Source organism: Mustela erminea, chromosome 15, assembly GCF_009829155.1.
Source record: "Mustela erminea isolate mMusErm1 chromosome 15, mMusErm1.Pri, whole genome shotgun sequence".
In the NCBI taxonomy this organism is placed as follows: Eukaryota; Metazoa; Chordata; class Mammalia; order Carnivora; family Mustelidae; genus Mustela; species Mustela erminea.
Window position 1 is genome coordinate 30,060,654 of NC_045628.1, and position 26,051 is coordinate 30,086,704.

Sequence of the window (26,051 nt, forward strand, 5' to 3'; positions counted from 1 at the left end):
TTAGTTCACTTTCTAAGTATTCTCACAGTATTATATCTAAATATAGATATTCTATATTATTGATTAATTGAAAGCTTTTGGAGAAAATCATTATATGGGAATTATATTAATTTTATTATAAAAATTGCCTATCAGTAACATAGTTAAATTAATCTCTGGTAATTATATCAGCCAAAGGTAAATTTAGATAGAATTCATTGTAGAGCCTCCAAAGTGAAAATCAGAGTGGTAGGGATCAGACACAGAAGACAGAAAGGAAACTCAAAGATGTGACCCTCTCAATGTCACTAAAAAGATCACACAGTGAAATCTGGGAGAATACAACCAAGATTCAGAAACATCAAAACAGTTCTCACCCTCTCCTAGTTTTATCTGTCCTGGCATTCACTTTGATAATCGTTTCGAGATCTTGGCTTCTTTGGAAAAAAACAGAAACAAAAACACGAAAACCTTGTGTTACTTAGGTTACATTCAGTTGTCTCTGAAATCTGTATAAACAAGAATGTCCTGGAAAGGATATCATATGTTTCCAGGCCAAATGGCCAGAAAAACTTGGAGCTGTTAATTTCCCCAGCAGTACTTGGTTTAAATCAGTTGAGAACTTCCCAGTGCATCTCTCAGTTTGCAATTTTGTCCTTTATATTTCTTTATTAAATATGAGACTTGGGTCATGTTTACATTGTTTAAGAAAATACAGAATAAGAGATTATGGAGCAGATTTCCTACACTCACTTCAATGTAACTCAAACATGTGGTCCTACGGAAACAGCATACATCATACTCCTTTGCTTACTCTCTGATAGGCCTATAGAGTGCAACAGTTCTTCTGTGATCGAGGAAAGCATTACACTCCCATTTCTAACAAGGTGTGAAAAACTAACTAGAAAAAAAGAGAGCCTCAGCAAGGTAGGACCTTACCCTTCTTCATTTTTGTCCATCCTTTGATTAACTTTAATAAGACTTCCAAGGCCTTGGTTTCTTCATAACATGGGAGCAAGGAGGATAGAAGAGCCACAAAAGAGAGGAAAGAGAGTAATTCAATCTCTTGTGGCAACAGCAGATTTCTCACCCCAGGAGTAAGATGTTAGCAGAACCTAAAGCCTCAGTTTAAAACAAATAAAGCCTCAATGTTTAATACAAATGATGCTTCTCCGTGCAAAATGCTGAATAGATGCCAACTATTCTAATGATAAAGTCTCAGTCATTACTCAGTTACGATTCAATCATTTTAATGGAATAATTTTTAATAAAATAATAAACATTCCTGCTATTTAGAACTGAGTTGTTGTATTGACAGCTTATACTATGTTATAATCTTCAGGTTACTTTTATTACCAGGCATCATAGCACCAGAGCTCAGTATCAGTATAAGGAGAACTGGATTCAAATCCTTGTTCTGATTTTAACATGGTTTGTGACCATGTTCTTTCACATCATGCACCATTTTCCCCACTATAAGGGGATTAGACTATGCTATCTTAGGGTCCTTAATTACTCTGATATTTTATCCTTCATATCCTCAGAAGACCTAGTGGTCATTGAGACTGACCTGTAGATTGAGGCCAAATTATTGCAAACTCTTTATTTTTTTTATTTTTAAAGTAAATTTAATGGTTTTATTTTAAGCACTACTTATTTATTTGAGGGGGGGTGAGAGAGTGTGCCCAAGCACAAGTTGGGGGAGGGGCAGAGTGAAAAGGGGAGAATCTCAAGCAGACTCCTTGCTGACCATGGGATCCAATGTGGGGCTCCATCTAATGAACCTGAGATCATGACATGAACTGAAACCAAGAGTCCCACAGTCAACCAATTGAGACAACCAGGTGTCCTAGTAAATTTAATGTTTTTAATTGAAATAGAGTTGAGGGGCACGTGGGTGGCTCAGCTGGTTAAGCATCTGCCTTTGGCTCAGGTCATGATCCCAGGGTTCTGGAATGAGCCCCAGATTGGACTCCCCACTCAGCGGCGAGTCTGTCTTTCCCTCTCCTTCTGCCTGCCACTCCCCTTTCTTGTGTTCTCTCTCTCTGTCAAATAAATAAAATCTTTGAAATAGAGTTGACACACAATAGTCACATTAGTTGCAAGTATACAACATAGTGTTTCAACAACTCTATATGTGATACAGTGTTCACTACAAGCGTAGCTACTGTCTATCATCATATAATACTATTGTAATTTTAATTCCATTGACTATATTTCCTACAGTGTATCTTTTATTCTCCTGACTTACTCATTCCATAATTAGAAGCCTGTTTTCCACTTCTCTACACACATTTTGTCCATTCCTATACCATCCTCCCCTCTGGCAACCACCAGTTGGTTCTCTGTATTTGTGTGCCTATTTCTGCTTTTTCTTTGTGTGTGTGTGTATGTGTGTGTGTGTGTGTGTGTGTGTGTGTGTGTGTTTTAGGTTTTATATATAAGTGAAATCATAGGGTATTTGTCTTTGTCTGATTTATTTCACTTAGCATAACTCCCTCTAGGTCCATCCATGTTGTCACAAATAGCAAGATCTTATTCCTTTTTATGGCTAAGTAATATTCCATTGTGTGGGTATGTGTCTGTGGATATAAATACACATCACATTTTCTTTATCATTAAACCATTTTAAAAGTAAAAGTTCCCTTCAGGTATCAGTCTGTGCCTTCGCTGTCCTTTCAGGGACAGTTGGTGGGAAGCTAACTTTAATACATTTGTTGATAGACTGTCTTCTTTAAACATGAAAATTATTCATATCAGGGGTGGAAATCAGATGGTCAATATTTTAAACCTAAATTCTTTGGAGATTTTTTTTTTTAAGGATTTAATTTACTTATTTGAGAGAGAGTGAGGAGAGAGTGAGAGCACAAGAGAGAGGAGCACAGAGGAAGAGGGAGAAGCAGACTCCCTGCTGAGCAGGGAGCCCAAGTATGGGCTCTATTCCAGGACACTAAGATCATGACCCAAGCTGAAGGCAGATGCTCAACCAACTGAGCAAGTGTCCCAACCTTTGGAGACTTAGACATGTCATTTTTAGCAAAAAGTTCAAGGTTCTGAAGTACCCTTGGGAAGGTAGGAATAACTCTAAGATAGCTCCAGTGCTTTACATAAACTGACTACAGACAATAAACCTTTTCCATGCAAATGGTTTAAAGCTATTAGGGAACATCAAAGTTAATCCCTCTAAGTCACCCAATTGCCCAGATGTAGCTTTGTCATTTTCATCTGTCTCTGATTTCATGGTGGTAAGACTATTGACATCTTAGTTTCTTGCAATATAAAAAAGAAAACAAAGAGGGAAGACTAAAAGAAGGACCAGGGACTACAGACTGACCCTACCACGTCAGTGAGTTCAGTCATTCCTGCAACAGAAAGCCCGTTTATCACACATTACAAACCACATCTCTTTTCTCCTTGCCAGTCCAGAAATGAATTGCTTCAGATACTCATCCTAATTTTTCTGTTTTCTACCATTTTGATGGATCCTTCCCAATTTAATTTTTTAAATATCTGAAATAGCATCTTTTCTTATAAAGCTCATATAACCACTCAGAGAGAATTGTTTTACCACTTCATCAGTTCTCCATGAGAAGAAAAATTTTTACCTGTAATAATACTTGCACTTTGACATTGTAATAATATATTCTTAATAAGGATTCAGTATCTGTGAAATTATTACTGCCAATTATTTTCACAATATGATCACATAGACTTAAGTGTTCTATATCAGAGACAGTTGAGAATGCATCTGCCAAGATTGACTTGGAAAGCTAGAATACCATTCTGGGCACAGACTGGCACAGATGAATGGCTTTAAAAGATAATCAAGACAATAGAAATAATTATCACGTTAGGAAGGCAAATCTAATGACTAACCAAGTACAGGGTAAACAGCCAATCTGGGGGAAAAACAGTAGTGATTTCCTAAATCCTTACACTTTGTCATTCTTTACAATTCTGTGATTTTCTTTTTCTTCTTCTTTTTTTTTTAAGACTTTATTTATTTATTTGTCAGAGAGAGAAAGAGAGAGAGAGCACAAGCAAGGGGATCAACAAGCAGAGGGAGAAGCAGACTTTCCATGGCATAAGGAGCCCATCCAGGGCATAACCCTGAGATCACAACCTGAGTCAAGGGCAGACACTGAATTGAGCCACCCAGGTGTTCCTTTTCTGAGATTTTCTTTAATAATACTGTCAGGAATTTGATTACTTTCCACATAAAAAATAAAATCAGTCATGTAAGTCAACTTTCTAGGACTTCAGTATGTCTAGAACTATAAGTCAACCTCTTAAATGCTATCAGTTTAGTTATTAATCATTCACTAACCCTTTTTATGATATAGAATAAGTAAAGGCATGACTCTTCACCCTGAGATATTTACAAATATATGTAAGACATACATATGAAGTGACTCAACTGGGAGTCTAACTGAGAAGTATACCTTAGAGCATTATAAAGACTTCAGTGAAGGGGCGCCTGGGTGGCTCAGTGGGTTACAGCCTCCGCCTTCGGCTCAGGTCATGATCTAAGCTGGGATCGAGCCCTGCATCGAGCCCTGCATCGGGCTCTGTGCTCGGCAGGGAGCCTGCTTCCCCCTTCTTCTCTCTCTGTCTGCCTCTCTGCCCACTTGTGATCTCTGTCTGTCAAATAAATAAATAAAATCTTAAAAAAAAAAAAAGACTTCAGTGAAGAGAGACTAGCTTCCAACATCAAAATGTCTTAGAGTAAATATAATTAGTTCATAAACCAGCCTATTGTCCACTACTTGTAACAGCCAACTAGAGTTGCTTCATTTTTAAATACGAAAGGGAGCTTGGAGATCATCTGGGTCATGCTCTTCATTTAATGGGATGAGAACAGAGGTCTGGAGAGGCTAAGTGACTTGCCCAGGGTCATCCAGATAGATGTGGGAGGCAGAGCCCGTTACCAAGATTTCCACCCATCTCCTGTTCCACCAGCCTGCCTGCCCCTTGTCCTGAACAGGAGGTCAAACCTAGGAAATGGCATATAGTCTAGGACTCAATCAAAGGGGCCTGTAAGAGTCAGAGCTTACCCTTTGCTGTCTTTGTCTGTTCGAGTATTCATAAAAATGAGATTTTCAAGGCTTTTGGCTCTGTAAACACAAAGAAATTCAAATAAAAGACTACATATTGAAATAAAATTGGGTGGTATCTTGAGAGGTTAGATACAATAAACATTCTTCATGAATTGCTCATTTACTCTTATTGAATGGAAGAGCAGAAATCCTTTGGGGCAATTATGTCTGAACTAAATGTACAATTCTGAGAGCACTACTCCATCTGCTCATACATTTCCATGCCAGAGGATACAACTCCCTTCCAGCAACCGTCTGAAAGTATAAAGCAAGCAATCTGGGAGATCATATTTTCAGGTTAGGGACAGATGCACTTACCTTTTCTCTGTTTGCTCTGCCTTAGAATTTGCTCTGAAGAGACCATCCAGACCTTGATTTCTTTAAATGCATTGAACAAAAAAAAACCCTCATCAGTGGTAACAGCAGATACGTAACTCTAGAAATATAGACCAATTTATATTTCTATAGATAGATAGGAAGTAGAAGCTGGGTAGGAAAGATGAGCAATAATTCTTAAAATTGCTTTATTTCAAATAGGTATTTTCATAGACACTAAACTGCAGTGGACCTCGGAAAAAATAAGATAGAAAATACAAACTGGGGATCCACACAGCCAACAGGTCCGTGATGCATTGTATGGATTTCACAGAGTGTTTTGTTTTTAATGTGAGCCAATGTTGACCCTCTGTCTTTATAGATGAAGAAACTGAAAAAAGCAGCACATTCAAATGAATTGTTGACAATAAGTCACAGTAAGATCACTGTTGTCAGACAGGGTATGAACACCACACCTTTGGACGCTCCGAGCAATGAGCTCATTTGACACTTAACTTGTTTCTCTGTCTCTCTAGTCCTTACCCATTTAGTATGTTAGGCAGAGTAACAGAGAGATCACAAAAACTGTACACACTTCCAACACAGTCCTCAATTATTATAATCTTTAAAGTGTGCAATTCTAACGGATTCAAAATTAAGGAGGTAAGTCTAACTAAGACTGTAAGTGGCTTTTGTAAAGTATAAACCTGAGAACAGTGACCAAACTAAACTCTGCCCACATACTTATATATTAATATAAAATATATATATTTTATATTAAGAGAACTGTGGTTTTCTATGTAACTGTCTTACTAAATAGAGTGTGAACATCAAAGATACTTTAATATTAGTATCTTTAGATTGTAATAACCATTTATAGCAGTGACGAAATGATAATTCCTGCAAGCTTTTTATTCAAGACTTGTAGGCTATTTTTTAACTTATGTGGGTCCTTATACTCAAATACTAAAAAGATATAAGAAGCCATAAAATGCAACTCAATAATAAAGGAAAAAATAGATTTTTTCAAATCTTACCTATTCAAGCTTTTGTTCATTTTGATGAGATTATCCAATTCTTCACTTTGGGAATAAACAAACAAACAAACAAACAAAATCTCACATCAGTAAAAGCCAGCCCTGAGCCAAAGAGCAGGTCGACCTGAAACCACTGTTTCTGAGTTCCTGGAATACAACACATGATACCAAAATCTTGTTTATCCTTCAGGGCTCTCTTCAGATGCCTCTTCCTCCAACACATAGTCCCCAGTCCTTCAACGGAATACAGTCCTCTGAATTTTGGAAACCTTGCTGCATTTTGTTTTGTCGTTGTTGTTGTTGTTGTTGGGCTTTTTTGCATCTCCTTTATGGCACTAATACTACTATATTTTGTGATGTAGCAGCTGCATACTTCTCTCATGTAATGTCCCTGCTCCTATATCTCTTTCTCACACACACACATCACTTAAAATTTACAACTGTGTTTTGCATTGGATTTTCTTCAGTCTTTAATACCATATATTTTAAACAGTAAATATTTAATACAGGTTTTTATTTGAATCAACATATATAGGCACATTGACTAATTATAGATTCTATCTTTATACAATGTACCTACACAAAGTAGCTATAGGAAAATACCTGTTCATCAGTAAGTCTGGCTGTTTTTTTAAATTGTGATCCTACTTCTTTCCAAGTCCACTAAATTTGTGATCTTTTGTCTGTATTTGAGAACTGCAACTTTCTGGTCGCTTCCTGGGGAGCAACCTATTTAGGCTAAACTCCTGTGTTCTAGAATATCCCTTAGCATCATCTCAGTACAGGTCTCTCTCCGAAGAGGGCAGTTTTAGTGGGCTTCTGGTTCCTGCTTGCCCCTGATAGCATTGTCTCTCTTTAATATTTGTTATCCCTTTGCCCCCAATTTCTCTTGCCTTCCTAGTCTAGTTTTTAGATCCCACATCATGGTTTTCCCTTCTTCCTGCTCTAAATTGCACATTTTCCACACCTTCTCAATGTTCCTTCCGCTTCGTTCTGAGTCTTCCGTGGTACTGACCAGGAGGTTATGAGTAGTTACATATTCAGGGTCTCAGGTCAGGGATACATAGATCCCAACCCAGGATCCACCACTTATTAGCTGGTGACTCTTGCCCTCTTGCCCTCTCAGTTTTTCCATCTGTCCAAAAAGAATGCTAATTGTACCCACCTGAGAAAAGAATCAAAACACTAATGAGTCTAAAGTGTGTAGCATGATGTCTGGCAAGTCCTAAACTCTCAATTAATTTTGGCCATTATAGAAAACAGTTCCAAGTCTACTAAAATTATCATTTAATAAATGCTTGCTATATTTATTTTTTAAACTGCCTTTAGAGACATCAAGACTTTGGCTCTGGCTAGACAGGTATAGTTGCTGAGTCATACATGGGCTCTGAAGATGTCTGGCACAATATATAGCCATAAAAGCTTAGAGACCCTAAAAACATGTTAAATTCACATAGGTGAATCCTTTCAAGAAATGTTACATATTCGGTGGTAGGATCAAAGGCTGAGGAAAAAATACTGAAATACAAATGCTGCTGACCCTGACAAAAAATAGATTAACATATTAGCTAGTCCCTTGACACAATGCCTCAGCGTTGTTTCTTGCTTGAAATTCCACTGTCCAGCTCTGAGAGTATGAATCTGTCCATGTCTCCAAGGAAAAGAGCAATCCTAAGAATCCTGTAAAATGGTAGTCTCAGACCTTTCTGACTAGTATGAGTCACAGTGAAGTGATGATCAGAATTTGGGGTTGCTCATGTTTATCACAAATGAATGGGCATAAATCATGAGAAGACACTCTGTGGTAAATTAAACAAAATGGAGACAATATTCTCACTAGGAAGTTGGACTTTTAAAATGACCTTGTATCAAGGAAAGCTTTGGATATTAAATTTCACCATCTCATGGGTAGTAAATTAAATGTTCTTAATCAGATAGGAGTCCACTTCACACAGGAATATCACCAAGAGCAGCTCAGGGGATTAAAAGTTATTTCTAGTCCCCACAGATGGCCCACAGTGATGGTAGTTGGTTGTGTCGATCTAACAGACACTTTCCCTGGCCGTTGTCAGAGCAGTAACCTTTCCCTGTGAAGAATGCATCTTGCTGTGGAATTAGTTTATTGTGCCTACACAGAAGGGACAGAACCAACTGTAGTTTTTGTTTTTGTTGGCTTTGTGCCAAACCAAATTTCTCTTCAGCATTACTCATATGTCTCTCTTTCAAACACCCCCATCACTCACCAAAAAACTGTTCAATCCCTCTTAAAAACAAAATATTACCTCAATAAGTGTAAATCGATAAAAATAAGAGATCCAGGCTCTTCGACAAGAAAAATGGAAATGAAACACTCAGGATACTTTCTGGAGTCCCCTTCCAGATTCAGAGCTCCAATGAGTTTCATTTATACAGAAGAACTACCTGTCGCTTCTGTTTCTTTTCTCAGGTCTTTTGGCGGAGACTGCGTTACCTAATCACACTTAGCATTGCTAAATTCCACTGAGTGAGGAGGATTTTTGTAGGAATGTGATTTAAATTATGGAATGTTTATACTCCAGGTTTCCTGCTGTTCATCATTCTTTACTATAATCTATTATGTAAGCACCTACTTTGCCTAAAGCATTGTGTCAGACTTTGCAAATGACTTATGGTCAATAGGACAAAATATTTGCCCAAAGAGATTAAAGAGATGATAGAAAAGATGAAGTATTTATATAGATACCATGAAATAACAACAAATATGATTAGTTGTTCTAACACATAAATAGTGGGGCTCTAATAACTTAGAGAAACAGAAGTCACATCTTCCTGAATCATTCTGGGAAGACTCAACAGAGGAAGTGATATCTGATCCAGATCTTGAAAAATAGGTAGGGCTTGAAGGGATTGACACAGTGGCCTTGAGGCTAGGAAAAATGGCCATATGGGTGGAATGGCATAAGCAAAGGCAAGGTATTTGGAAACCGTAGGAAGAATGTGGTTTAATTTGGCATTGCATGTGGGGTAAATGTAAAGGCGAAGTCAGAAATAACTCTGGAATGTTAGGTTGGAAAGAGCCAAGTTAACAAAGGTTAAATGTAATTAAACGGTCAGTGGGGAGCGAAACAGTTGTTCTAGTAGAATTTTAGGAAGAAAACTCTGGCAGTGATGGCTTAGGAGAGGAAATGGTTAATATAAAATGACTTAGGAGGAGCACCTGGGTGGCTCAGTGGGTTAAGCCTCTGCTTTCACACAGCATTGCATCAGCTCTCTCCTTAGCAGGGAGCCTGCTTCCCCCTCTCTTTCTGCCTACAGCTCTGCCTACTTGTGATCTCTCTCTCTCTCTCTCAAATAAATAAATAAATAAATATCTTTTAAAAAATGGTTTAGGAAAGACTGAGGGAATGTAAGTAAATCTGGATAGCTAGTCTAAAAATCTATGATGGAGTTGATGCAGATTTGAACTGGGGTGAGGCCATGTGGGCAGGAGGAGAATTTTAGGCATTTTATGCATATATGGCAGATACTACATTGAGGGGAAAGACATGGAAGAATCAAGAATGATTCCAGAGAGGTGAGCTTGGCTGAAGGAGAGAACAGAAAGAAGTTAGGAAATAGCGCACTTGGGAAGGAAGGTAAATATGGCCTAAGACATTCTAGCGAGGGTTCTGGGAAGACAGGTAAGTTGAGATCTGAGCCAGCAACATAAATACAGGACACGGATTTGGAACAAGGTCAAAACCACAAACAGCTGAGGTGAAGGAGATGAGTATAATCACCGAAAGACAAAGCAGAGGAAGAAGAGTACTGGAAATGTCCATCTGACCCACTTTTCAGGGACACTTATCTCAAGAGACTGATTCTTTCTTCTTTTAAATTATATTTGGTAAACAGCATGGGGATCTTGTTTATATCTGGAACTTCTAAAGGTACTGGTTAAGCTTTTTTGAAACATAAAGAAAGGAAAAACATAAGCTCAAAAGCTCTGAGCTCTTACCCCTTGTTAGTTTTCTGAAATGAAGTGGCCACTTTGATGATGTTCTCGAGATCCTGACCCCTTCAAAGGATGAAAAGGAAACACAAGTCAATGATAGTACAGTACAGCTATCTTTGAGGTTGTCTGAAATTTATGTTTTCAGTAAAGAAAACAATAGTCCATGTGTTCAGGAATTATTGAGTTTAACTGCATATGAAATAGTTCTATCATATCAGCTCATGGGGTTTGCAGGTGTGGGTGTGGGCACATGCAGGTGCACACTCCCCCCCTTTCCCCCAACCCCCCGCCCCACAGCAGTCATTTCACTGGGCATTGGCTCTGCCATCTAGTGCTCACTGAAATAACTACAGTTTCTCCTGAACACCTTGGCTTCTCTCTAGTTCTATACTTAGAGGATATGGAAAAGAAAGCAGAGTTAACTACTCAGGTAAACACAGAAGTGTGTTCAGAGATTTTTTGACCAGAGCCAAAGAGCATTAAGCAACATGTCCAGATGATTAATTCATCCCTCACATGTGGTGAAAGCGTCTGTCTTCTTAAGCTTCCAAAGGGAAAGTACATTTTAAACTACAGGGTATTTGGAAGCACCTGACATAGAGGGGTTGAATCCACACAAATCTCCCTAGTGATCATGGAAAGGAATAATTGGAAACATCCTCATTGATGTTCCTGTAATTAGGAACTGTGTTTCACAGCATAGGAAACAGTCAACAAAACAAAGAGGCAGCCCACGGAATGGGAGAAGATACTCACAAATGACACTATAAAAGGGCTGATATCTAGGATCTATAAAGAAATCCTCAAACTCAACACACACAGAACATATAATCATGTCAAAAAATAGGCAGAAGACATGAACAGACACTTCTCCAATGAAGACATACAAATGGCTAACAGACACATGAAAAAAATGTTCATCATCACTAGCCATCAGGGAGATTCAAATCAAAACCACACTGAGATACCACCTTACAACAGTTAGAATGGCCAAAATCAACAAAACAGTAAACAACGTATGTTGGAGAGAATGTAAAGAAAGGGGAGCCATCTTACATGTGGGTGGGAATGCAAGTTGGTGCAGCCACTTTGGAAAACAGTGTGGAGGTGCCTCAAGAAATTAAAAATAGAGCTTCCCTATCACCCTGCAATTGCACTACTGGGTATTTACCCCAAAGATACAGATGTAGTGAAAAGAAGGGCCATCTGTACCCCAATGTTCATAGCAGCAATGGCCATAGTTGCCAAATTGTGGAAAGAACCAAGATGCCCTTCAAAGGATAAATGGATAAGGAAGATGTGGTCCATATACACTATGGAGTATTATGCCTCCATCAGAAAGGATGAATATCCAATTTTTGTATCAGAATGGATGGGACTGGAAGAGATTATGCTGAATGAGATAAGTCAAGCAGAGAGAGTCAATTATCATATAGTTTCACTTATTTGTGGAGCATAAGGAATAACACGAGGACATGGGGAGATGGAGAGGAGAAGACGGTTGAGGGAATTTGGAGGAGGAGACGAACCATGAGAGACTGTGGACTCTGAGAAACAAACTGAGGGTTTTGGAGGGGAGAGGGGTGGGAGGTTGGGTGAGCCTGGTGGTGGGTATTAAGGAGGGCATGTATTGCATGGAGCACTGGGTGTGGTGCATAAACAATGAATTCTGGAACACTGAAAAGAAATAAAAAAAAAACAAATAAAAATTTTTAAAAAATAACTGTTTCACAAACAATGTCTCATAGAAGGTTAATAGGGTTCCATGAAGAAAGAATTTTGCAGTCAAGTAAATTTAGGAAATATACCCAACTTTTGGAGATTCAGAATGTATATAAGCACATTGAAGGTTCTTAAGAAATCCTGCGATAGAGAACTCTACTTTGTTGTGTCTCCTAAATGGGTCGGCCATGAAATCCTTCTTTCACAGAACATGCATTGACATCTTGGGGCACATGGGACACAGCTTGGGAAATGCTGAGATGTGGTTGTACTTGAAGTTACTAAGTACAAGGTAAATATTATTCTCCCCAAAGGTAAGGTGTCCATGTGATGTATGTTTCAAACTCGGATTTTTCTGAGAATCAGGGGAGATAACAACAACAAAAAAACCCCCAAAGTACACAAGTTTTGAACTTTGAAAAATCATTGGTCAAAATGGATAAGATGGTAAATTTAATGTTATATTTTTACCATAATAATTAAAAGCTGGTTTATCATACTGATAAACCTATAGAATAGCATTATTTAAAACTAATTTTTAAAATAGGGTTTTTGGGGGGGCACCTGGGTGGTTCAGTCAGTTAAGCGGCTACCTTTGGCTCAGGTCATGATCCCAGGGTCCTGGGATCAAGCCCCACATAGGGCTCCTTGCTCAGCAGAGAGCCTGCTTGTTCCTTTACCTCTGCCTGTGGCTCTGTCTACTTGTGTTCTCTCACTATCTCTCTGTCAAATAATAAATAAAATCTTTTTAAAAAATAAAACATAAAAATTGGTTTTTTTCTAAAAAATAAAAAAAAAATAATCAAACCAGGATATAACCAAAATCTATACTGAACCAGATAGGATGAGTAAGACAATGGGCATAAATCAGGACTGTTATGGGGAAAGCTTACCCAAAGATCAATACTATTTGCAAGCCTTTTTCTGATGATGTGGGTAGAGCTGGATATGGCCTTATTATACAGCCAATTCTAGCAAAGCTTTTGTAGAACAAGTTCAGTAAAATGACTATATTTACACCTATTCATTTAAACATCAGCACAACTGTATCACAGACCTTGGGACCTGATTCCCAAGTGCTGGGAATTTTCCTTCTTAAGGGGTTTATTTTATTCTATTATCATGTTCAGACAATTTTGGTTGCTTTCTTAATGTAAAGCTAAGAATAGAAATAAAAGGAACAAAATTCTGTAGGTACATATAAAAATATTAATTACCCGCTATATTGAAGCCAGCTGGAGGACTGATTTTGTCTATTATTAATTGTCTTATATTTTTAAGTATTCTAATAAGACAGACATTATCACTTCAACAATTACATAGATATAAATAGAGATCATTTTACCTTATATTTCTTTCAGCAGATCTGTTGGTTTCTGTATTTACACCTGGTTTAGGTGGACATATTTGCCTATATTTTCAAAGTAAAAGATAATATCTGTTAGGTAATAAAAACACTTCTCTGCTAAATATAAATTTTTAAGGAAACATTCATGTTCAAAAAGATCACAGAGTGTTGGATCAATAGCCCTGCTTGAGATAACAAACCTCACTTTAGCTCTTTTGGTTGGCTAGAACTCAGCCATTTCTTATTTGAAATTCTGAACTCTATTGTAATTTGTAATTTAGCTTATCTCTTTTAATATATTTTCAACCACTAGATATATCTAGAAATATCTGTCTTAAATGTATTTATGTTCATCTTATTTTAGTATCCAATCATCAAAAAAGCATTTTCATACTTCTCTCTTAAGGCTCTTTTTCATTATTGGGCATCAAATGAATGTTTTTTTTCTTAAAGACTTAATCTATTTGAATACAATCCAAAAATATATTTGCTCAGATAAGATGGGAAATACCTTAAGTTTCTAATACAGAAAGTTAATAGAACAAGTTTATGATATTAGGTTCTGTCACAATTTATGATATGAGGTTTTTATCTGTTATTTTCCTAAGTATCTGATTGACCTACTTATATATTCTTGCTTGTTCTCAAAAACCTATATTCAACTATTTTTTGTCCTCCTGAGAACATGTGTTAATTACATAGGAAACACTTCCCTTTCATATTCTTTCATTAAAATCATCTTATTGTGATTAAAGTAATCACAGAGTTTAAAACATGCAAGTTGTCCTAATTTTATTTTTAAGATCACTGGTAGAAGAAAGAAATTAAAGTAATAAAAATGGATTAGACCAACTCCCATGAAATTTAGCTTTTTTTAAAATTTACACAAGCTTACTGCTCTAGAGTTGCTGATTTTAGACTAGAATTTCGATAGTACTAAAGCCAATGTATTTAAGGACCCCTAAAAATTCCTATTCAAATTAAAATTTAATTGCTCAATACTACAAAAGGAAAAATAATATAAGATAAAAAACTCCAGTTATTTTAAGAGTATAATTATAATCATTGCACAAATAAAAAGTTATAAATTTGGTCTATATCTTTCATTAATTCAATGAAGAAGTATTTTCTTGGCTCATTAAACGGAAAAGTAGTATCTTCTCACCCTAAGGACAAAATTTCAGATTCTGCAAAGTTTCAGTGAATAGATATTCAGACCTGGGTTTTTAACTCAATAGGGTTAACACCTAACGCTACATAGTTCTGCTGCCCAGTCAGCATTTCCTAGCTGAAGTTACCCTCTTCCCAAAGAATAGTTCTAGAATTTTCCTTCACGTTGTCAACAAAAATCACCATCAAAATGTAAAAATACAAAAGAATCAAAGGCAGGCAATCAAGCAGATCTAATGTACTCAGTCTTCAATGAGATATTTTTAAAATCTCACAATGATAATGGAATTGTGCAACGTACGTCTCGAAAAACAGCTCAAGATTACTAAACAGTTTAACAGAAACACGTGGGAAATTTTTCAGATCTTTGAATTTGTTTCTAAGTATTAATTATAGGGTGTCAGAGATTCAAAATGAAAAAACAAGTCTGTCTTTTTTCCCTTGATTCAGAGAACATTTTTTAATTGCAATAGTTTTGAAATAAATTGTAAATTCCTTAGCTAAAACAATACTAAAAACCTACCTAGAAGTATTTCTAAAATAAGGAGGGTTTGAGCAGTAACACAAAGTTTTAAGAACATCTTTCATCAGAAAATATAGCTTTTTTTTTTTTTAGAAAATATAGCTTTCAATGGGAAACTTAAGTATGTACACACACACATACACACACATAGTTTCTATCTAGATTATCTATGTCAAATACTATATATGTATACATCTATATCTATGTGTGTATATACACAGGGACAGAAAGAAAGAGCTTCCTTATATAATGCTTCCTCATACATAAATTAGAAGAAACCAGAGGATAAACATTTTCTGGACATGAATACTGTTCAGCTTCTATCTTGAAGGTGTATCCATAAGACAGGATGTGGCTATAAGTATTCGAAGGCAAACATAAATACGCACTTGTGTTGGCAACTAGAAAAGCTTTATAAGTGCTTCTTCTGTGAGTATGTGCATAAAACATACCCACGCTTTGCACAAAACAGGTCACAATTCATTTGCTTTCATTTCTTTAATTTCTTCATTTGAGCAAGAGATTCTGGAACGCCAGGTCTCACCTATTCTCCTGTCTCAGCTGGTTAGGAGATGAAACAGGAGAACTGGGCTTTGGAGGTATTGGAGGGTGAACAGTTGGTTCCCTTTAAAACAGAAAAAAGCAGTTCATTTCACCATGGAGACATGGCAAATTTTAGCATCTATTAACCAAATGTACTTACGGCCTATATGGAAATAACTCATGCATCTTCCACCCCCCACCCCCCCTGCCTTGCACGAGGTAGCTGAAAGGCTAGAGTCTATACAGCACTAAACTTAAGAGGAGTCAAATATTTAAATTGTGGGTATTTTCGAAGTTCATTTAATCAGATTTTTGGAAACCCCATCCCCTCTCACTATAGTTTGAAATAAAATGTGTCCTTTTAAAAGCTTAATATTTTGCTAGACTATCCAGCTCAAGCTGTGGCATTTTGGGTCAGCAGCGCGTGAGCGTAGTAAATGGTTCTTGGGCATTAACATATAATCTTCTTTAGGAATTATGTCAACCATCAGGCTGCTATGGAAACAGCAAGAAAGGTTTTCAGTTTTACAGACCTCAAGATAAAGTTGATTTGAAACTCTTAACTAAATCTGACTTAAATATTGGCAGCACAGGCCAGTTTGCTGCTAGCAAAGCAAGTATATACTGTCAGCCTAAACTTTCCAACCAAGAGCCAAGGCAGACTCTGAGCCAGTGTGATTTGATAACCTAGGAACTGCAGACAGGCAATTATGTCCATCATTTGGATGGAGTCAGTACCTTACCCAGGTCATGTCATGCCCCCACCCCCACCGCGACCACCCTAGTGGTTCCCTGTTAAATTCCATACCTAGTTAAAGTACATTTGTGATCTTGACTCCAGGTACCCCTCTGGCTTCTGCCGCATGCTAAGTGAGCATGTAGGCTCTGGAGTCCAGCTGTCTGAACTGTCAGAGCTATGTGATAATGGGTCAACCTGATTCCATCTCTTTATTGTAATGACCTTTCTCATAGGATTGCTGAGTGTTGTCAGGACTAAATTAGACCATGATTTTATTTCACAAACATTTATTAGCAGCTTTCTACATTAGGTACTCTACAAAGCGGATAATCTGGCTCCATAAGCACCACCTCCCCTCGACCCCGCCAAATTTTGCTAGGAATCCTTGGGCAGTGTTAGTAGCTCAGCTACTGGTTTGTGGTCATGGTTCATGGTCATGGAATTAAAGCTAGTTGCCATTGTTTTTCCAATGGCCCATTCAGCAGCTTAGGGGGCAGAAACAGAGGAAACGGAGAGTTGGATTTAACTAAGTTTATAATTCAGCCACGTGAGGGCAACAAAGAGAATGGTGGTGAAGGAGGGAAGGGAGATGTGAGGAAGTGACGATAAGGAAGGACCATGGGATCTGAGATGGTCATGGAGGGAACAGAGGATATGAGGGGAGAGGAAATGTGAAAAGTCAGTGGATTGGTGGTTGGTGGGGACAAGGCTGAGAAACTTCTGGAATCAGAGGACTGGTGAGAATGAGCTGAATGGAGCAGATAGAAAGTAGAAGCAGAATGGGAAGATTTTGAAATTTGTGTGGTTATTCAGAAGGGCACGATCTATGGGTGGCTAAGGTAGGACAAAGGACTAGATTATTGGAGAGAAGATCAAGAAAGTGAGAGGTCAAAGTGGGGAAGGATCCTCCACATGGATTTGGAAATCGCCGAGCATTATGACAGGAGACACATGTGAGACAGACCATGAGCCTGGTGCCAGCATCTTCAAAGAGTGCGGGTGAGTGACTCTGAGACCTACAGATGACTGCAATGAGGAAGAGGCGCTCCTGATGCCACGATTTCAAGAAGATGGAGCAGTTCTAGGGAGGAGAAAGCTAAAATTGATAAGCAGTAGCAAAGAGGAGCAAACTAGACCTCTCCACTTCCTCTGGATCTTGTGGAAGTGAGTCCTCTGGGAGAGCCCAACAGAGCAGAGTGCCATTGAGCCACAGATGAGACTGCAGAGCAGCCAGTTGTGATGAGAACAGTGGACACATCCAGGGTGGTACTGTGGAAGGTTTGATTGGTTAAGCTACTGTTAGGTCAGGTCAGGCTCCGTGTCGGACAGAGCTCTGTGGGGCTAGTCCTGGTGACAAGCAACGATCAGAGTGGGCTTCTCCTGGGGAATCCGTAGCCATAGGGATGGAGGACATGATGCAATTAGTTCTAAATCTTTCTCAGCAGAGCGTGGGAATGACTGCCCGGGTGACGGGCAGTGGAGCAGCAGAGCGGAGAGCACGGTGGGTCTCCTGGCTCTTGTGTGGACAGCGGCACTGAAGGCCGGAGAAGGGCCTACAGAGCATTTAAGCTCTTCCTGGCTCACACTAAGTGCTCGCTCTATGTGTTGTGCTGTGGTTGTTATTACCCCATGGGAACCCAATACTTAACTGCCAAAATGCTTGCACTCCTAACGACCCCACCACCATGTGCTCTCTGCTCTCTGGCCGACATGCCTCTCCCTTTCCCCTGGATACTTCCTTCTTGCCCTTCAGACTTGGCTTGGACATTACTGAATCTGGTGGTACCAAATCTGTGCTGGATATATCCTTATGTCTCCCCATAGTACATCCTCTTTATGGCCTATCTCTCACTATTTTGGATTACAAATAATTTTCTGTCTCTATACTGGGCTATAAGTTCCTAGAAGGATAGTTATATCCCAAGTACTAGGATTGTGTATGATTTTGGTGCTCAATAAAGATGGTGTTGGAGGGGGAGACAAACCATGAGAGACTGGACTCTGAGAAAAAATCTGAGGGTTTTGGAGGGGAGAGAGGTGGAGGGGTTGGGTAAGCCTGGTGGTGGGCATTAAGGAGGGCACGTATTGCATGGAGCACTGGGTGTGGTGCATAAACAATGAATTCTGGAACACTGAAAAGAAATTAAAAAAAAAACAAATAAAAATTAAAGATGATGTTGAAAGAGGGGATGATAGGCTGGATTTCTATTTGGTAAGGAAGGAAATGAGTAGTGAAGAGGGGCTTGAAACTTCTAAAATCTGTTCAAATTTAGCAAAAACAATTTATAAAAAAACAGTTCCCTGTTCTGGTTTAGTGCTAGATTTTACAATGAGATATTATTTTATTTGAACTACCATTATCTCCTCTTCTCAAAAAAATATCCCTGTGTGGGGAATAATGGAATATCACAAGTGATAATGTGTCTTTTGTGTATCTGGGTGGATTAGCTGATTATATGCTTTTCTTCCAGGGGCAGAGGAAAGGGGTAAGAAGATGGTCAGTCCTGGCTAGTAAATCTGCACGGGACACTGGATATCTGTGAACAGGCAAGAGAGAGGTAAAATGATGGAAAGGAGGGTTGCAAAAAGGAGAAAAAGGATGGTGCCAAACTTTGCTTATGCCAGAATCACATTGATAAAAAGTTCCATTTCTTCCTTGTTACAATGGCTAAGCCCTCAGAGAGGTGGGTAAATATTGACCGGGTGTATCCAGGAAACAGACACGGGGAGAGAAGTAGAGCTGGGGACACGGTGCAGATATGGTTTGGGGATGACCCAGAAAGAAAAGGTGGGCAAGCCGTTGTGAAGGCCAAGAGAAGCAGAGGAACACATTTATTTCCGAGGGTGCTGCATTCAGACCCCCGCTGGGCCAGGGCTAGGCAATGCCACATTGACTTCCGTTCACCTCAAAAGAGCTTTCATTTGCATCTCTGCAATGACAGCCACAGATGACAGAACCCAAACCCTTAGGGGCAATGAGAGAAGTCATTCATGCCATGCCAGGAGCTTGATGGGATGCCAAGCAGGGGGATTAAAATGCAAGAGCGAGGCAGGAAGCTGTGGCCGGGAATGTTTTGAAGAGAAGCAAACAAGAGACATGGATGTGGCATGATCCTGTTTGAATACTGCTTTGAGATGCAATGTTTAAGCTTGGATAAGTTGACCCTTGGCTCTACCCTCTGTCTTTCCCTCAAGCCCCCAAGACCCTTTGCAGGGTTGACACCACCACATTAATGGCTATTATTGTTAAGAATAACTTCCAGGAATAAAAAGGCAGCTTTCACAAGAAATGGGAAAATTTGTAGATAATAGCCCAAAGGCCAGAACTAATAGAAATAACCCTGTGAAGCAGTTTATGTTACTTCATTTTCACATGCTGCTACAAAGATCACTTCTTTCCATTATGGCTTTTTTGCACCACATGCCTGGCTCTGTGACTTCTGTTCGTCTGCCTATGTGAAGAGCATTTCATTACTGCCGCACACACCCAGGTTTGAACCAAGAATAAATGACTGTAATATTTAACTCTGAGTTTTGTTTTTACTTCCCATTACGCTTAGTCTTTGTTTCCCACACACAGAATTTTTAACAAGGACAAAGGGGATGGAACTTATATTTTTCTGAGTTTTAGTGCCCTGCTAACTTTTCCAAGCTCTCACAAACATTATTTTAGTCCAATCATACATCTATCCCCTGGAAAATGGTTTTTTTCTAATGAGTCAATAAGGATGAATAATTTTCCTTGCATCATGGTGCCTAACCAGGGTTCCAACTTAGTTTTTCTAATGTTGAATCTCATGTGCTTCTCTATAATGTACTGCATTAAACCAATACTCCTTTCAATATTCCCAGGGAAAATCTAATAATGATAGATTGTCCTGCATTGCTTCCTTGCCCAAGGACGGCATTGTTAATGAGCGTTTATACCACAGATGCCCCAGGTATAATGTTAGGACACATAGCAACACAGAACAAAATTTAAAAACTAGAAAAGGGGCAGCCCCTGCTCCCAAGGGCTTATTGAATGTGCGGCGTATGTTCAAAAGAATGATTACTGCAATGAAGTCTCATTTCCTGGTGGCCAGGGGCCATTTCAATAAACCATAACCCAGCAATAGGGCATATACAGGACTTAAATTCCAGAGACCTAGATTGTAGACTAGCTTTGCCACTAACTCAGTTTGTCTCTAGTAAGATAGCTGATTCTCTCAACCTCTGCTTCTTTATTAAAGGAGAAGATAGGTCCTGATCTGTCCCACGTGACTGTGGGAAAGCAGGGTCATTGCAAGGCGTCTTCAGCTCACAGAGCCCCGAGCACTTGCTGTAGATTAAGCACCTTCATGTTTATATACTGCGCTTATCAAATGTACGTAGATGCAATTGTGGTTAATACAATTTCAATTAGCATAACTCATCTCAGCTTTATAAGAAAAATGTCAATATTTTCCAGTAAATAGACATAAAGTGTCACAGAATTTTAAGTATTCCTGAATTCACAGAAGCTTTTGGTCCTTAGATATTTTCTCAAAGACATAAAAAAAAAGAACAGCCCAATTATTATCAGGTGAAGTAAAAAATCATAAACATATATAAAACACACAAGTATAAAACTTTCAGAAGAAAAATCTTTGTAACATGGGTTAGGAAGAGGGTTCTCAGATATGACACCAGCAGTACAATTCATTAAAAAAATAATAATTTGATAAGTTGGACCTCATTAAATTAAAAACTTTTTCTCTGGAAAATACATTATTAAGAGAATAAAAAATATAAGCCACATTGGGAGAAAAAATTCGCAAATCACATACCTGACAAAGGACTTGAAAGCAGTATATCATCTTTTTAAAACTCAAAAGTCAACAGTAAGTAAACAAACTACCAACTGAATAAAATAGGCCAATGATTTGAACAGATACTTCACCAGAGAAGATGTACAAATGATAAGTAGCATGTGAGAAGATGCTTGACATTGTTAGTCTCTAGGGAAATCCAATTTAAAACTAGGATGAGCTACACTACACACCTATTAGAATGGCTAAAATAATTCTTTTAAAAGCTGACAATACTTATACAGCCATCAAAAAACCTGAAATCTTGCCATTTGCAACGACATCGATGGAACTAGAGGGTATTATGCTAAGCGAAATAAGTCAATCTGAGAAAGACAGTTACCATATGATCTCTCTGATATGAAGAATTTGAGAGGCAGGGTTGGGGGGGGTCATGGGAGGAAGGAAGGGAAAAAATGAAACAAGATGGGATCAGGAGGGAGACAAACCATAAGAGACTTAATCTCAGGAAACAAACTGAGGGTTGCTGGTAGGAGGTAGGGGCGTTATGGACATTGGGGAGGGTATGTGCTATGGTGAGTGCTGTGAACTATGTAAGACTGATGGTTCACAGGCTGTACCCCTGAAGCAAATAATATGTTGTATTTTAATTTAAAAAAAAAGCTGACAATACTAAGTGATATTGAAGAAATGAGACAACTTGAAATCTCATGCATTGCTGGTGGGGTGCAAAATGGTACAGCCACTTTTCAAGCTGGCAGTTTCCTATAAAGTTAAACATATGCTTACCATATGACTGAGCAATCCCACTTGTAAGCATTTATTCAAGAGAAATGATCATGCCAAGAAACATCTATGTACTAAAACCTGTGTGAGAACATTTGAAGCACCCCCCCAAAACAACCCAAATGTCCTTTACTAGGTGAATGGATAAATAACTGCGTAGCTCCATATAATACTCAGCAATGAAAAGGAATAAACAGCTGATGCATACAGCCGAACAGCACGGATGAATTCCACATGCATTATGCTAAGTAAAAGAAACAAGATCAAAAAGGCTACATATACTGTGGGACTCCGTGTATTTAATATTCTGTATATTCCTGACATAGGAGGAAGAAAGATCAGAAGACAAAGAAGTGCCACCACATGTGCAGACAGTCCTAAGTAAAATGGGGTCCTTGCACCCCCCCACCCACTTTTCCCACTGCCCTCCTCCTAGGCACTTGGAAGCCCAGTTCCTACATCACAGTATGCTTCTGTCACACGCACTGCGCCATACCCAGGATGCCCTGTCTTCTTGCTCTAAAGCCATGCCCTGTTCATGAAATTCAAGCCACCATACTTCAGCATGTCCCAACTCTGCCCAGTTCTAACAGGAAAGAAACATGATTTAGGTCATTAACGCTAAGGTTTAGATGACCAGAGACAGCCCCTTTAACCTCTTAGAATTTTCATGCTTTTCTCTGAGGTGAGATTTATAATCTCTAGTTGATAGACCTTCAAACAATACTACTAAAGGGTGAAATAATTTTTTTAAATCAAACTGTTTGCTTTTTATGGTTGGTGCAGAGGGAGCTGCAACTTGGCAGGGAGCTTGTTCCTAGGTATCCTGATATCCTAGGTATCTCACAGCTTCTTCTTTGTCCCTGCTTCGGAACCTGAATATCCCCCACTTCATTATACTTCGAGGGGCTCCCCCAGTAGCAGGAGAAGCAACAGGGGCTCAAAGGGATCAGGGCTGTTGGAATCTAGACTGGGGGAAAGCAAGGATGACTTTGTTGGTTGTTGTTTGAATGTATGAGTTACTTAAAGCCAGTGTTATGAAACCAGAAGTTATGTTGACCTCATAGGACTGAATAAAAGCAACTAACTCAATGCTAAAGGTTAAGCCCTTCACTGACACATTTTGAATTAGCTTTCTCCTCATTCTAGTCAAATAACACTATTCAAAAATAAAGCTTTTCAAAACCTTATTTCAGGTTAATGTTTTAATTATTTTGAATGTCTAGAATGGGTATTTCTTTTCTTTCTTTCTTTCTTTCTTTCTTTCTTTCTTTCTTTCTTTCAGACAGAGAGAGTACTTGAGCATACGTGCGTGCAGGAAGGGAAGGGGCAGAGGGAGACAGAGAATCCTAAGAAGTCTTCACATCCAGCCTGGAGCCAAGGAGGGGCTGGATCTCAAAATCCTGAGATCATGACCTAAACCAAAATCAAGAATCAGGACGCTTAACTGAGAGCCATTTAGGTGTCCCTACAGTGGGTATTTCTAGGCATTCAGATAATATTTTAAACTCACTGTACTTTGACATTTTACTAATGGTCTTAGAATCTTAATTTTTATGAAACAGATTCCATTTTTATGAAACAGTTAATATAAGAATTTAGTTGAGGTAAAAATAAAATATATTGATTTAATACCATGACAACAAACTTTGCAGAGTGTTTGGTACCAATAGAGTTAAAAATGTAGCAGTATAATTAGAAAGGTTACATTTTACCATTTATAGTTACAGACAGAAAAATATAACTAGTGCAAAGTTGCCATGGCAACTCACATCTCAATCAGGATTTTCTTTCCTCCTTCAACTCCACCAACCAGCTAACTGAAAGTGAAATCCACTGAAGAAGAAAAGATTGAAACAAATATGGATGAGAAATTATAAAAGTACAAGCCTTTAAATATATGGTAATTTCCTAGACAAATTTGTTAGGTGAGTTTCCACTATTTTAACTTTATCAGAAGCTATGTGTTTTATTCTCTATCTTTGGAAATGATTCCAGAAAAAAAAGCACATTGGTGTTTTGGTAGTGACAGTGCTGGCAGTGGCTTAATTGCTGGTCTTGAATCACCATAAGGGGTAACATCGTAAACATTCATATTGTCTGTTAAGCAACTACCTTAAGTCAGCTTCAGTGAGTTTCTTAAATGAGCTCCACATGTCATTTAATCACTGAATCTCTAAGTCACTTTAACACATAGATGCCCTTAAATGTATCATAAAGAGAATATATTTAATGGTTGGTACTGGAATCAGAAGCAACTTCAACATCAACTTCCTAGAAATTCTGTGTCCGCATTTCATTGTGCTGTGATGGAATATTTCTCACGAATGGAGACTATTATCCATGCCCCAGCTCAAGCTTGGCAAATGTAATCACTCTTTTGAAGAACTCAAAAATGAGGAAAAGTTTAAGAACGTGAAAACTGAAGACATATCCAAATGATTGGGGACAATTTGTTTTGCATCAAGCTTTCTGACACATCCTAAAGCAAAAGAAGTGGGAAAGGCAGACTTCACTGGCTCTTACCAAACAATTACCCATAGTGATGACATTGGCATTTTCTATTATAGATTTTATAATCTCTAGCATGCACTCAGAGCTCAAATCACAGAACAGCAAACCACTAACTCTTAAAAAAGAAATCTGATATTCTGAAAAGATACTTAAACTTATCACAGAATATCTACAAATGGATATCTAGATATTTTTCCATATGACATTGAATTTGCAATTACTAGATTTCCTGCTACCACTAAACATAACTAATAGAGGATGAATGCAGATAATGCCTCTTGGATAGAAGTCCCGTAGTTTCACACACATGAACAGATACATGGGTGTGTGTGCATGTGTGCACACATGCATGTACATGCACACACACACACACACACACACACACACACCACACTCTCTGGCATTAGAACCTTTGTCCTGCAATCCTTTCTTCTTGGAACGGCTCCATCCCCCCCTTATCTCTGTATTTGGCTTCTCTTGCCTATCCTACTGTACCTCAAACACAACCTCTACTGGCTCCCCCTCCATGTCTCCACATATTTTGTGGCTATTGCAATCTTTGTGTTTATTATACCCTTAAGGACTCGGTCTACAATTCATTGATAAATTGATATTAATATGTACTTATTAACAAATTACTATGGATAAAATTGTATGGACGACTCATAGAATTATAAGATGATACCATTGGTTAATGAGTATACCATGAAAATAAGTAATGTTCTAAGGTAATGGGCAACTAATTGCCAAGTGAGGATTGTAGAGAATAAGCTTTTTGAGTTTAGATGACAAAAATAACTCCTTGGACGGAGAAAGCTATGGTGGAAGTAAGATTCATACTAGACTGAAAGTTGGGCTGGTTTGGGATGTAGACAGCATCCACTCACTCTGCATCCCTGCTACTGATCTCATACTGATCTTCACCTTTACCATGCAATTGTAAGAGAGTATCATTTTCTGGTTCCTCCTTCACCACCTGAAAGGTTCAACTTTCATTCTCTTCTCATTTAATATTTTCTCCATTTCTGAAGATACCATATTTAAATCTCTGGTATCATTTCCAAACCTGGGTCTGTGGCACAAATGTCTTGTCTGAGCACCTCCCCCATCTCCCACTGTTTGGTAGTCACCTCCACAAACAGACCCTACCTGTTCCAATCAAAACTCAGCCTCTTAAAACCAACCGTGTATTCCCCATTCTACTCCTGTTTATTCCTATCCTGATTGGTGGCATCACTGGGCTTAAAATCACCCTGTGTATTATGTAATTTCTCTCTTCCCCCAAATACCACACCTCTTTCAGAACCTCTTCCCTGAATCCTGTTAGAAACTTTCTTTACAACATCAGAGTTCCCAGAGTATGTTGATGTTTTTCTCATGATCCCACAGCTGATCTTGTGTTGAGATTTCTTCTGTGTCCATGCTATGCAACTTTGGGAGCCATAAAAGACCTCCAACTGCTGCTGCCTGTCAGAGTTCTCTGACCCAGGACTGCCTTCCATTCTGCTGAGTGGCA

At 38.5% G+C, this 26,051-nt stretch overlaps 1 protein-coding gene across 11 annotated transcripts in view; it reads right to left on the minus strand.

Annotated features, from left to right (window-relative positions):
* The window catches only part of SCEL (sciellin), a 204,945-nt gene that overhangs the window by 38,755 nt on the left and 140,139 nt on the right, over window positions 1-26,051 (minus strand). For 7 of the 11 annotated variants that reach the window (XM_032314543.1, XM_032314548.1, XM_032314542.1 and 4 more), the window contains 8 exons: window positions 15,708-15,788; window positions 13,468-13,533; window positions 10,404-10,463; window positions 6,428-6,472; window positions 5,394-5,453; window positions 5,034-5,093; window positions 919-978; window positions 357-416 (listed from right to left, as the gene is read on the minus strand). In XM_032314543.1, the coding sequence (XP_032170434.1) occupies window positions 357-416; window positions 919-978; window positions 5,034-5,093; window positions 5,394-5,453; window positions 6,428-6,472; window positions 10,404-10,463; window positions 13,468-13,533; window positions 15,708-15,788 (492 nt within the window). The remainder of the gene's footprint in view (window positions 1-356; window positions 417-918; window positions 979-5,033; window positions 5,094-5,393; window positions 5,454-6,427; window positions 6,473-10,403; window positions 10,464-13,467; window positions 13,534-15,707; window positions 15,789-26,051) is intronic. The other 4 variants (XM_032314547.1, XM_032314549.1, XM_032314550.1 and 1 more) reach the window with 4 other exon arrangements.